This window comes from Neopsephotus bourkii, unplaced genomic scaffold, assembly GCF_033783945.1.
Source record: "Neopsephotus bourkii isolate Nb327-2 ecotype Australia unplaced genomic scaffold, CSIRO-AGI_Nbou_v1 NB_551, whole genome shotgun sequence".
In the NCBI taxonomy this organism is placed as follows: Eukaryota; Metazoa; Chordata; class Aves; order Psittaciformes; family Psittacidae; genus Neopsephotus; species Neopsephotus bourkii.
Window position 1 is genome coordinate 232,750 of NW_026901052.1, and position 14,651 is coordinate 247,400.

At 42.4% G+C, this 14,651-nt stretch overlaps 1 protein-coding gene across 33 annotated transcripts in view; it reads right to left on the minus strand.

Annotated features, from left to right (window-relative positions):
- Window positions 1-14,651, minus strand: part of MAPK8IP3 (mitogen-activated protein kinase 8 interacting protein 3) — an 80,962-nt gene that overhangs the window by 46,991 nt on the left and 19,320 nt on the right. For 15 of the 33 annotated variants that reach the window (XR_009725094.1, XM_061351121.1, XM_061351107.1 and 12 more), the window contains exons 3-6: window positions 14,239-14,309; window positions 13,380-13,471; window positions 8,391-8,414; window positions 4,151-4,295 (exon numbers count right to left, since the gene is read on the minus strand). Coding sequence is in view for 31 of the 33 variants with exons in the window: in XM_061351121.1 (XP_061207105.1) it covers window positions 4,151-4,295; window positions 8,391-8,414; window positions 13,380-13,471; window positions 14,239-14,309 (332 nt within the window). In the remaining 2 variants the exon portion in view is untranslated. Of the gene's footprint in view, window positions 1-1,293; window positions 1,423-4,150; window positions 4,296-8,390; window positions 8,415-13,379; window positions 13,472-14,238; window positions 14,310-14,651 lie in introns of those variants that run through there. The other 18 variants (XM_061351120.1, XM_061351118.1, XM_061351115.1 and 15 more) reach the window with 8 other exon arrangements.

Sequence of the window (14,651 nt, forward strand, 5' to 3'; positions counted from 1 at the left end):
GTACTAGAAAGATTCTGCTCTGAGCCTCCCAACCTTGGATCTGTGACGCTGTTTCACTTCACCAATTTGGAAGTCTCGTTCTCTTGTTCTAATAATAACTGCACAACACGACAAATTCAGAACAGGATGAGAGAGAAGACTGAAGAAAAAGCTGACTTAACCCTTTGCAGCCATGTATACTTTTTTTTAATCCGCAATTTTACTAAGATTTTCCTTTAATTAGACTGGCCTCTGTATGCTTATCTTAAATACCCTGCTGTACACCACACTGTGGAAGTCAAAGGTTTTACACTGCTTCTGTGCATTTATACTGGAAATTAAGACTTTTTAAAACTGTGTTGCCATTAAATACAATCCGTATTCTGCATACAGCTTCTGCACTGTGAGTCCAAAGAGCACCCACACTTCTACACTCAATTCATCTCCCTGCACATTTGCTGATTTTAGCATTAAGACTGAGATGGAGACTTTTTGGTTAGGCTGCTGCATGTAATAACCACACTTTCCACCTCTACTTCAAACTCCTGTTTCAGGAGCTACTTTCCTAATTCATAAAGAGACAAAAAAAATAATTAAAAAAAATCCAACTAGGTTTTTGAGATCCAGTATGATCCAGTAAGCCTTGTACTACCTCAACTGCAGTTTGCCTACTGTGCTTCCTTATGTACAAAGTGACAGAGATTCAAGTGTGAAGTGCAGCCATAAAATCTAATTCCCCAAACAAAACTTCTGTTGGATGAAAGGATTCAGAGATGTTCTTGTACACACTGCAAGTCTGTAACAATAACCGAACATGCCTGCAGGTGTCTGAGCATCTTAGCCCTTCAAGAAGAGACACCCAGGTGGGTCCACGCATCATCCCTTGAAGCAGATGTCATTCAGAAACCCTGTATCATCAATGTCTATAGGGCACTATCTGTATCAGAGACATGTTCTAATATCTTATTGACATAATCTGGCCCTCACCCAGCACACAGCAGTGAGTAAAACTACCCTGGTCTTTCACTTACTTTTTGTTTAAACATCTGAGTTTTATATTTACCTAGAAAATGTACTCTATCAACCTACCAGCCTTCATTGGAGAAATTAGTCTCAGATGTAAATACTACCAAGGCATTACTCTTCACAGTCTAGAAGCATTATTAATCTTTGCTGGCATCTTCCTTCTATTGTCCTCAGTGCTCTGTTAACGCTAAATACTCCACTAAATGTACGGCTCTCCCTTATAGCTTAGGAGGCATTCTCCATAACCCACAGCTCACCCAAAGAATACTCTTCACAACCACCACTTACCTACAGCCATACCTGTCAACCTCCTAAACATCAAATGTGTAGTAGTGACCTCCAAAATGCATTGCAAAGGCCCAACATTCATAGCAGTCATATGTCACCATGAGAAGCCATAACTGTATGATTATAACACTGAAAGCATAGTACATAAAAACAAAAATGTTAAGGACTTTCATCTCCAAAATGGTGTATAAAATAAATGTACAACTGAATGCAAAAATAATGACAGAAACTAAAACAGAAAATAATAGTAAGCGTACAAGGACACTTAAAATGTAGCTACAGTATGGCCCCATGAAGAAGAAAAACTAGTCAGAAGAGTCAGGATACACATATGGGAAGGTGAGTTGTCTGTGCAGATGATGAGTGTCTGTGCAGGTAAGTGTCTGAGCTGCTGAAGAGATGAGTGCACAAGCAGCACTGCTGAGGTTTCAGTCATGCAAAATATTTAAGAAAAAACATTCCAATCAGAGAGCGTGCAAGATGCTCGCAGGAAGAAAATCTCCATTTCAAATTGCAAACCTAGCCAGTCAATCACATCCTTTAATCATTCATAGGTTTGCTCCATACTCTTAGGAAATCCTCCATAACACATTACCCTATCCAAGTCTTCCACAGCCCAAGCTCTCTAACTCTACCATAGCAGGCATCCTCCTTAAACCCAGCACCCCACTTCTGAATTTCCCTAATTATCACCAACAAAAATCCCAGCACTGTCAGGTGTTTCAAGTAGCACACTACTCCTGCACAAAGCTTTCTTGTAACCAGAAATGGATTTCTTTGCGTGACAGAACCACCACCAAATCACAAAGAGATCCAGTCAGAAATCCTTTATTACCTGAACTTGGACATCAAAGCTTCCATTTATCTGGGTTCCTGTTGCATTCTTCTGCAATGCAGATACTGGGCTATCAGTGAGATCCACTAAACTTTTTTCACAAGTTCTGCAATGGTACTGCTTATAGAATTACACCTTAGCAAGTCTGTGAAGATGGATCTAACCCCAACATTCTCACTGTTCCTCTCCAAAAACTAACCCCTGCTACACACACCTCATGACTAGTGAGCTTTAGGATATGTTCACAGCATAGTGTGCAGCACTGCCTGGAGATATCAAGGTTCCAGAACTGGTTCCAAAATAAGAAGGCGTTGGTCTCTGTGCATTTTCGTGGCTGGCTGTGTCCTTGCAGTAGTGCTGTGTTAGCACAGCACTAGTCTGAACAAACACATTCATGCTCTATCTTCATCCTTAACTGTGTTATTGCACTGTGGCATTGCTATTCCCTAATGCCAGGCAAAGTTTTCCAGAAATGACTGCAGGAGATAACTGGCATTCTGCAAGTTGCTATGTCTCCCAAACTTCTGTGCTTTTAATACTACAGCAAGGGCTGGGTTACAAGAACAGTCTCGACCCTATCATAAGACCTTGCTTTGGTATTTCCGATTTCCATGGAGGCAGAGGGCTGCCCAACTGCTAAGGTTTGTGCTGTGCTTAGCCTGGCCACTTAACAGAAGCAGTGTTAAAAAAGGTAAGTTGGTGCTTTGCTTGCTGTGTAAATTCTGAATTTGCCTAGATTTCTTTTGCTGTGCATCAAGGAGGCCACTCCTGCAGTCCCTCATGCCAAAGTACCATTAATGTAACCTGGGGACACGGAGAGTAGGTACAAAAAACGAGCTGGGTTTTGGCTTTGCTCCTCCTCTTTGCCTTTACTGCCTCAATTTATTTTACAGGTTAGTGCTTTCAAACTTCTCAAAAGGAGATCAGTCCTTAGATGTGACATATAAAACACTTGATGTTCCACAAATTCCAGGCAGAGAGAAAGCAAATTTTATCAGACACCTTTAAAGCAGACCAGAAGCTCTGTGAGATACTGGTGCTGGGTAGATGCACCACTGACTTTCAGGCCTGTCACCAGGTACTGGGTTGAAACTAGATGATCTTTAAGGTCCCTTCCAACCAAGCCATTCTATGATTGAATGATCATTCAAATAGAGGAATTTGGTGGGATCCTCATTACAAAGACTTTGAGAGGTCTCTAGGTACAGCTCATCGGAAATCTGGTCACCATGTGTAGTCTAAACTGTAAAGCACTGCAGTGAACTGTCAGTTGAAACATCTGGGTCTTTGGGCTGATCACTTGAATGGCAGAGCAGAGCCCTGCAAGCAACAGGCAAAACCATGCAGCTGCTTCAGTGCAGTTGTAATGCTGTCAGCAATTTGGCAAGCCCCAGTGCAGAAGGCAGTGCATTGAAGGTGACAGGTATATTGACGGTAGATAAATGCGAGTCTAGAGCAATGATTAGACATATAGGAGGAACTGAAGACCTTTAAGCACAGTGCAAGACTTGGGGATTCAGAGAGGATTAGGAGCCCTTCTTCCTGAAGACAGAATGCCAGAACAGTGATTAGGCAAAAATAACAAACACTGGAGAGCAAGCACAACCCAATGCCTGGTCTCAGCTAAGTACATTATGCATATTGAGGCACTACTCTTATCAAGGGGGAGAGACGGATGAGGTTCCAACACTTCCTCTCCCAAGCTGTAAAAAAAGTGAAGGATTTATCTTCCCTAAACCCCAAAGCCTCCCCATACATCCCTCTCATCTTGGGGCCAGTCAAGTAAAGGAGATTATCACTGAGACAAAAAGCATGAGGAGCTGTCAAATCCCTCCTCTACCATATACTAGATCTGCACAAGAATATCCTTCCACCTACAGCACAGCTACCAAGGGAGCAGACACACAAAAGGGAGCGGCTGCAAAGGGTTATGGACAGACTGGTCTCCATCTTAATGAAAACACGGGATGCTGTTGACAGTGTGAGAGTGAGAAGCTCTTGCTCCACGACGATCTGTAAAACCTTGTAGCTGGAGTTGGACTGCAGCTGGCTGAGGTCACTGAGGTGCCAGTGGTCCAGTTTTGGGATGATCTTGGCCCCTATATGCCCACGTACCATGCCATCCGCGAGGGGGAAGACATTCAGAGAGTTAGGACGTTCCTTCCTGCTAAACAAACAGAGAGGGGAAACCAATATGTTAGCCATTTACAAGGTTCTGCAGAAAAGAAACAGCACACTAGCTTATGTTAAGCATGAGTTACTAGAAATCGAATTGCACTCCTGCCCCTCACATAGCAGCTGTATGAACTCCCACTTCCCACACTTCCATGCTGTTGTCTACGCAGACCCATGGTGTCTGCTGCTAGAGCCATGCCTCTTCTTTGTGAGACACTAATAGGGAGAAGGCCAAGTGATCACAACAGGCACAACTGCCTTCTACAACAACACAAAAGATTTTGGGGAGATGCAAAAGTGCAGGAACCATCAGTCTATTTAAGTCAGTGTATATTCTGAGAAACAAAGGTACTGTGGGAAAATAGCCCACAGCAAACAATTCTCACAGCAAAATTAAAGCTCCCATAGATCCTAGAGATGCCATTTCTGTGTCAGAAAAGGGGCTTTTAAGTAAGAGTCACCTAAAGGGCACTTTTGTACATTCCATCACAAATCCCATTAGCTCTAAGAGCAGAAATCAGAGGGGTCTGGATCACTTTCAGTATTAAGAAAATAATACCTGTACTCTTCGATCCCCTCTTCAAATCCATATTACAATGCATCCAAAACTCAGAAATTAAAGGTGTAAATGTTGACATTTATGTTGACATATGTCTGTCATTATGTTTTCTTCATCCTCTTCTTTCTTGGCAACTGCAGGTAACTAGGTAATTGCAAGTTTGATTCTGAACATAAAAGCTGGCACAAGTTTTGAGACCAAGCTTCAGTGGGAGAAAATCTAGAGCAGGCAGTGGAGGTGAAAAAGGCTGCAGCAGCTTGCTGAAACTGGCAACTGATTTTATGCCAGAGAAGCAGGCCTGCAGGGACAGAGGACACATGTATTTGGGGTTACCCCCAGCATCCTCCACTCACTAACTCCAGTGGCCCTGCAGAGATGAGCTAAGCTGATCCTCTATGTGACAAGCACCCATAAAGGGGTTCATTGATGGTACTTCACTTACTCCTGTATAGGCCTTCTAGTTATTGGTGTGGGGAGTGATGAAATCCACCCTTCTGTACACCAGTATTAATAACAGCAGACCTTCCTGTGCCTTTCTTCAACAGTCAACATCAAAGAACTGCTTTGATGAACAAGCTGGGTGGCCATCAAAACCACCTCAGCCATGAACTGCAGTAGAGCCTAAGGACCCCCAGGATAAACACAAACACACTAAAACAGGAGATGGTACATGAATCAGCTCATTTATGAAGGAAGGAAGTGGAGTGTCTAGCAGAGGAAACAATGCTTGTGGAATAAATAACTGACTTTCCCATTCCCAGCACTGCCTGGGCAAGCACCGCTGTGTCAACGTTGCTCGTGCGAAGGAATAATCACTTGTGGCCCACCTTGGCTAGGCAGAAGGGGCAGAAAGGTATTTCTAGTGTGGGCCAGCAAGGAGATTTGTGATGTGCTTTTCCTAAGACTGCATGAAAATCCCCTCCTGAAGATCCTTAAAGATTCATACATGGAAGTTTCACAGAGAAACCCTCTTACAAAGTGTCATGGTTTAAGCCCAGAACCACACAGCCACTTGCTCACTCTCCTCGTTTTACCCCTCACTCGGTGGGATGGGGAAAAGAGTTGAAAGAATGTAAACCCCATGGGTTGAGATAACAAAAGTTTAATAACTAAAGTATAATATAAAACTACTACTAATAATAGTAATCATAAGGGAAGTAACAAGGGGAGGGAATATAAAACTAAAAAGGGAAGGGGAAAAAAACCAAACACTAACCAGCAGTGCAGCACAATACAATTGCCTGGCACCTGCTGACCGATATCCAGCCTGACCAAGCAGTGATCTGGCCCTTCCACGTGCCTCCTCCCAGTTTATATACTGGGCATGACATAGTATGGTATGGAATACCCCTCTGGCTACTTTGGGTCAGGTGTCCTGTCTCTGCTTCCTCACAGCTTCTTATGCCCCTCCTCACTGGCAGACTTGACAGTCCTTGATCGGGGTAAGCTTTACTTAGCAACAACTAAAAACATCGGTGTGCTGTCAGCACTGTTCTGAAACTAAAGCCAAAACACAGCACTCCACCAGCTACTAGGAAGGAGAAAAATAACTGTTACAGCTGAACCCAGAACACAAAGGCAGCACATAAATAGATTTTAGAGGAACACAGATAATTGACACAACCTGATTAACCTTACTTTCTTTCCTAGAGAAGATGCAACTATCTTTCAACAGATTTAAAATCAGATTCATACATGATAGGGATTACCAGTTTTCTGGTAGCATTTCCACTCAAAAGGCACCTTGGTGCTTATTGGTTTTAAATACTAACAATTGCTGAAGGTTTATAGAAAACATTCCATGTCTGTTTGTCTAAATACCAATTTATGACTTCTATCCTACTATTTACACCTGTTCTTAATAGGTCATGATACCTTAGTACACTTACCCCTATCCGTCTTCCTGTATTTGCCTCTCTTTATCCTACTTCTACCATTCCAAGACCCTGAAAGTTTCTAACTGTTAAGTTTTAAGTTTCTAAATAACACACTAGGGAAATTTTTCCCCTAATATGAAACCTTCACCCCAGCACTGCACTAAGTGCCACAAAAAAGTATAGCCAGTTATGTAGAAGAGATTAAGAAGAGATTCAAAACTAGAAATTAGAACTTTATGGCACAAAGACAGAAAATTCTTCGTTTTAAAAAGTAACTCAAGGGTCCAAAAAAAGTCTAATTCAAAAGAATCATTCTTTTCATGGGGGAAAAACAAAACAAAACAAAACAAAACAAAACAAAACAAAACAAAACAAAACAAAACAAAAAACAAGCCATAGTTTCCTATCTTTCCTCTTCTTCAGGTTAGGATGATGGTCTTAAGGGAGTCATGCTTCATAGCTGAAGAAAATGTCTTGTAACTGCAAACCATTCCATGCAGAACAAGTGGTGCAGTCAGAATACCTAACAACACGCTACAATAGAAACACTTTTGTGACTCTGCTGGGATGGCCTGATGTAACTCACTGGCAGCACCGGGAAATATGAGCCATCCCAAACATATGCTGAGACATTATACTTCCTCTTTAGGTAATTTCTATCAGATTTCTTTGGGGAAGCCATAGCTTATTTCTACATTCATATACAAACACACACACACATTTAACATGCAAGGAGATACAGCCCCACAATGAATGTACAGGGAAGGTATGAACTTCACAGTCCCTGCTAACCAGAAGACATGGGACAAGGTCTCCATAGCGTCAGAAGCTGTAGTATCTCCAGGAAAGCATTTTAACATAGGTAGTTAGGAAATTTCCTTGCTGACTTTCTTTGGAAAAACCTTCCAGCCTTTTCTAAATCTCACAGGGAAGGGGAAAGAGCAAACACCACTGAAGAGCTAATTTCAACTTTGCAGTCTTGGGGCTGACTATTAGTCTTCAAAGAAATTTAGAGTACCCTCAGGAACGGCCTAAATTTTGAGTGTTGGAGTAAACTTCATAACACTTGGTTGATTGCACCTTACATTATGAGGTAAACAGCACATTCCTCAATAAAAGTTTGCAGTAGCAAAATCCTGGGATCAGGATGCTCTAGAGGTAACATCCTAATGCTTATTATACATAACAAAACTGTGATCTGTTTGCCAGTGCTTAAAAGACAAGAACTACTCTTTGCAGGCTCCAGATGCAGAACTTATTGCCCAATCCAGGAGTGCCTTCAGAGGGCCACTAAAAGCAACATGCATTTTCTGCCCACTCAGAACACATACATGCCTCATACTCTATAGTAAAATAGGGGAGAAGAGATGACTTGTAAAATATTCTGGGACGTGAAGTATAAATGTCCACTCACAGAGGACTGATCCTGTTTTGGGACCTGTGTCTTCTGCATTTGAGTTCACAGGCTTCTTCCTGATGAGAACATTCTTCTAGACACAGCAGCCTAGTCACTCCCTCTGCATCACCCACTGAGCCAGTCTAACCCCAGTGCCAAAAGACAGAGGGCAAATTCCCAGCATCACCTGTTGCCAGTCAACAGCAACCTCCCAAACCAGGATTAACAAAGTGAAGATGCAGCAACAGGATTTACCTTTTCCTCCATGACTGGCGATGACTGCCGTGACAAACGTAACAGCCAAAACAGAGCAGCAATTGCACAAGAAGCGAGACAAGAAAAGAACAACCATTAGAGAGCAGAGGTCATGCAAATATGAGGTCATGCAAATATGCAGTCCTACCAAAGGTAAGGACGATGCATGCACTGTCATCCACCCCCCACACAAATGTGCACTGTGCTCATTACTCCTCCTGGATGGCTGTCAATACAGGCCCCCAACAGTTCTTGCACAAACTTCTCACAAGGGACAAGCAAACATACTTGGTGTCATATGCAGCATATTACAGTCATATGCACACTACAGTCTTACACACCCCTATGCAGTCTAACACACCCAAGCACATCCACAGATGAAAAGAAAGAAATACACTCCAATTCATGTGACAGGCTATGAGAAATCACATCTATGTCCCCCCAGTGCACACCAGTGCACCAGGACACACAAAAGCTGGTGCTCACCCGCACCCAACTGTGCAGCAACACAAAAACACACATCTGTCCCAAGTGCTTGTTCACAAGCTTATACAGACAGAGCTACAAACACACACCAACACAGCACAGGCTGAAATGAAGGAGAAGTCTCATTTCCCATTGGTGGCTCCTACGAACTCAGGTCACTGCCCCATCGGGGACTTTCACAGATCCACAGTGTTTCACTTTTCTTCTCTCGAGACTAGCAATATGACACACTCATAAGGGTAAAAGACTAATTTCTCTAATACAAAGAGGTAATTCTTGACGAAAATTTTGCCCTTTGTCCCAGAGAATGGCAGTCCTGTAGATATAACCAGAAACACTTTATCCATGCATCTCCTTCAAGGAATGATAACATAAACTCACAATTAATGCTAGCTTCTTTGAAAGTCAGGGAAGGAAAAGCTCATTAAAATTAACTCCTACCATGCAGTCCACCAAAATTTGGCAGGTGCATATATAAACCGCCCTGTAAAAGACATAAGCCCTAAAGTATGTTTTTGCCTATGGTACTTTTATATTTTATGGTATAAGTACTTCCACAGATAGACTTTTATTTACAGAAATGTAAGTGGGAAGGGAAACCAGCCTAATACACTTATCCCATTTCAGCTGCCACACTAGGATCAGACCATGTTCTGGGAGCTCACTACAGACTTCCAGACCGGGACAGGGAGAGAAGAAGGAATCAGTATAGTTCAGTAAGGGGAATTTTATGAACAGAAGAACATCTGCAAACTACTGGTTCCTTTTACACCACATCTTCTCTTGTGTTCTATACCCATCATGCCTGTCTTCTGCCTAAAAAGGCTGCCATCTGTATTTTGATTTTTTTTTCCCCCAACAGATTTTAAGATACTGAAATTTTAGCCAGATCCCAAATCCAGTATTCTGTAATTATTTTCATTCTCCTAAACCACTCTCTGCTGTGAGACTAACATACTGTTTCACAGAAAACATAAAAGATAACTCACTATATAGCCCACTAGCAACTGCAACAGCCATTAGTTAATCCTCTTTAGAAACACTGTAAGATATTATTTTCTGAAAGGACTATTTTGACTGGCAGAAGAACAAGGGTAAATAGGCCCTCTTGAATCACATATAAATGTGGTTTTCCCTCCTCTAGGTAAGGCCTTAGTAGCCTTACAAATGAGAGTATATCAATCTTATCATAGAATTGTAGAATCACAGAATGGTTAGGGTTGGAAAGGACTTTAAGATCATCTAGTTCCAACCCCCCTGCCATGGGCAGGGTTGCCTCATACTAGACCATGTCACCCAAGGCTCTGTCCAACCTGGCCTTGAACACTGCCAGTGACATTTACCACTTCTTTGGGCAGTCTGTGCCAGTGCTTCACCACCCTCAGAGTAAAGAACTTCTTCCTTGTTGTCTAACCTGAACTTTCTGTTTTAGTTTGAAACCATTGCCCTTTGTCCTACTGCTACAGTCCCTGATGAAGAGGCCCTCTCCAGCATCCCTGTAGGCCTCCTTCAGATACCAGAAGGCTGCTATGAGGTCTCCACACAGCTTCTCTTCTCCAGGCTCAACAGCCACGATTTTCTCAGCCTGTCTTCATATGGGAGGTGCTCCAGCACGTGATTATCCTCGAGGCCTCCTCTGGACTTGCCCCAACAGCTCCAAGTCCTTCTTATGTTGAGGACACCAGAACTGTACACAATACTCCAAGCGGAGTCTCGTAAGAGCAGAGAGGCAGGATCTCCTCCTTCAACCTGCTGGTCACACTCCTTTAGATGCAGCCCAGGATACCATTGGTTTCTGGGCTGCAAGCACACACTGAAGCCGGATCATGTTCAGTTTCTCATTGACCAACACCCCCAAGTCCTTCTCCACCAGGCTGCTCTGTATCTCTTCTCTGCCCAACCTGTATCTATGCCTGGGATTGACCCAACCCAGGTGTAGGACCTTGCACTTGGCCTGGTTGAGCTTCATGAGGCTGGCATCGGCCCACTTCTAAAGCATGTCCATGTCCCTCTGGATCCCATCCTTCCCTCCAGTGTATCACCCAAATCACACAGCTTGGTGTTGTCAGAAAATTTGCTGAGGGTGCCTCAATCCCACTGTTCATGTTGCCAACAAAGATGTTGAACAGGATCAGTCTCAACACTAATCCCTGAGGGACACCACTCATTACCCATCTCCAGTTGGACATTGAGCCATTGACCATAACTCTCTGCATGCAGCGATCCAGCCAATTCTTTCATCCACCAAGTGGTCCATGCATCAAATTGATGTCTCTCCAGTTTAGAGACAGGTATGTCATGTGGGAGAGTGTCAAGCGCTTTGCACAACTCCAGGTAGGTGATGTCAACCACTTTGCCCCTGTCCATCTATTATCCACTGATTCAGAATAAATAAAGGATCTTTCTTTGAGATACCAGTATCTTCCAACTGCAAGTTATCCTCTTAGCCTACAGAAGTATCTTTAAACATTATGGGAGGTAATGAAATAGCCAGTAGACAGTATTAGAAAAAATTCTTCACAGAGAGGGCAGTCAAGCACTGGTCATGCCTCCAAACCTGTCAGTGTTCCACAAGTGCTTGGACAATGCTCCCAGATATATGGTTGTTTTGTGTGGGGTCAGGAGTTGGACTCCCTGATCCACACGTGGGTCCCTTCCACCTCAGGATATTGCCTGGCTCTAAGGCTGCAGGGAATCCGGCCGGAGTCACTGAAGTTTCTGAAGATTCCTGTCTTTTACTGCTTGACAAGGTGGGATTGGGTCCTCTTTTCTCTTCATTTTTCTTTCTTACAATACACGTCTAACTTTGGCAGTTCAAAGCCTGTCTTTTCCAGACCAGTTTGACCCAGCAACAGAGAACCACAGCAGACAGAGGGCATTCATGTGTCCTGTGCCAAGACCTGAAATTTCCTTTCTATTACATAAACCCAAAACCAACTGACATTCTATTTAAGTTTACAAACCTAAATACAAGTTTCTAAATTACCCTAATTCTTCCTTTATTATTTATATTTTCCTTCAGTCTTAATTTCAAATCATTTTGCTCAATGCTGCTCTTTTGCACTTCATCATCCCTACCACATATTTCACAAAGCTTCATGGCCTTCCACTGATTTGTTTTCCCAGCATTTTCATGTCTGTGTTTCTGCCCATGCTGCCCTTTGTGTGTAGTCTGACACACCAACCCAATCCCTTTCATAGCCTAATGCTTCCCAAAGATTTTGTTTACAGGTAAAGTCCAGTGACATTAAACAGCTGAAGTTCACAGATAATAACCAAGATCAGACATATTTTGTAAGAGACAAGGGAGGACACATGCAGCAGGCACTCTTGTCCAAGTATTCCCATGCAATTCGTACTGCCTCTGTCTGGTTTTCAGACTAGCAGCTGCCACGGCTTATAGTCAGCACGTGTATAAAACCTCTTAACATTCCTCAAGGCCAGAGGAAGTTAAAAAGTTAAAAAAAGATAGGCAAGGATAACAAAAAGATTTAATCTCCTGCAGCCAATTACTTTGTCAACACTGCACACCTGGAAAACACTGCTTTAGTTTAAAACTTCCTGGGTTACACACTCTCATTAAAGCGTTAATCACTGCATTAGCACGCACTGATTAACACAAACAGCAATCTGCCATGCATAAAAACTACCACAGAAAACACCTTTTTAATGGCTGACTTAATAGACTGTATTTAATCGAAGTAAATTATGTGCTATATGATCTATTACTTTTCTAACCAGTATTTATGGAACATCACTTCTGCTTGCCACCCTGTGAGCAATGTTACTGGTATATAGTACCATCAGAGAGAAAGCATTCAACTCCTTCACACACCACTTAAAACTAGATGTAACTGGACTGAATCAATGAACTTAACTTCCGTGCTTTAAATTTGTTGTAAGACTACAACAGACTAGTTCTATATATTGAACTTCTTTCCTACCACTGCCTTATTTAAGCAAAGGCTGATTTTTACCAGTTTGGTGCTCTAAAAATGGGGGAGAGGACACCAATTTCTTGGTCATAAGTAAGCTTATTGACTGACTGACTGACAGAAATCTTCCTTTTCTGTAAAGAACGAATGGTGTGGGAGGGAAATCCATAATAGGTAACAAATTTAATTGCTATATTTTTTCTGGCTATCACATACAGCCACACACAAAGACACACACACACACAAATACTTAATACAACACCTTCACCCATTTTATATATAAACCTTTTACATGTTACCTGAGAACATAAATGTGTTTTTCCAGAGGCCCCTCATCAACAGGAGCATGACAAAGCTGAAGCTTTGTAACATAATACATAAAGCTCCTTGTCATCAAGCCTTAGAAAACATCCCCATAACTCACCTGAAACTCATTGCAAAAAAAGCTCCAACTTTAATCTGTGCCCACAAGGAAAGATCCTACTTTTGGTTTCTCTCTCTCAGATACGCACACTCAGTCTGTGAGTTCCCAGGCAGCATACACTACATGGAGAGGTTACAGCCCTACCTTCTTCCAGACAGACTGCCCTCAGTTTGATTATTTCCCCCAACTTGCTGCATCTTGGATCGCTCAATGTGTTCCACATAAGTCTGGATCATCTGTGAAGAGGGAAAAAATCATGAGCCAAACAGAGGACAAACGATTTGTTTTCTGCTTTTGTTTAATCCCCTCCAGAATCCATTTCCAATTCCCTTTTTTTTTTTTTTTTTTGCACATCTCCTTGCCTTTGCTCTTGTCTTCTAAACTGATGATATAAGTGAATGGACTAATCTGGCAGAAAATCTCACAACAAATAGTGCTGGAAATTACTTAGGATTAATCTCAGAAAAGCCATGAAAGAGCACATCCAAAAATAATATATGACATCTCCTGGAGTCTCTCACAAGCAGTGGGAGGTGAGATAGTGGGGCACTCTTTACAGAATCACAGAACAGTTGAGGATGGAAAGAACCTCCTGGGGTCCATCAGATCAAATGTTCCTCTCAAACAGGGCTACCTAGAGCATGTTGCCTAGGACCATGTCCAGCTGGCTTTTGAGTATCCCCAAGGATGGAGACTCTATCACACTTCTGGGCAACACATGCCAGAGCTCATCATCTTCACAGATAAAGAAGTTTTCATTCATGTTCAGAGGGAGCGTTCTGTGTTCAAGTTTGTGCCAGTTGCCTCTAGTCTTGTCACTGGGCACCACTGAAAAGAACCTGGCTCCATCATCCTCTTAACACCCTCCACTCAGATATTTCTGATGCTCCTGAAGTTCAGAAAGTGTAGTCATCACTAGTAGGGGAAAAGCTGAACTCTTTGACATGACTTTATATGTAGGCAAGAAGTTTATTTATTTAGAAATTATGAGATGACAGCCTACCTCTGTGTGACGCTGATGTAGAGCATTATACTCTTTCTTCATTTCTGATTCACGTTCCTCCAGTCGTGAAACTACCAAGAGAAGATTCCAACCATCAATCAGCACACACCAGACTCTCAATAGAGACTTAAAGTCTCAAAGCCTATTTTGTTAGAAATTAATTTATACCTACTGAACAAAACAAACAGAAATAGAGTAATACACATTGTGGGATCTGGTCTTCATTACAAACTCAATCCAAGGGCACCTGCCAAAATAAGGAGTCCAAATAGTGCAATAAGACCATAGAAGCAGAGTTCTTCAGCATTAGCCTGATGCCCTCCAAGTGTCCTAGTTTGACAATGATTTAAATTACCCTCTGGGATGGGCAATTTGAGGAGTCACCAACATTACCCTCTGGCTATGTAAGTAGC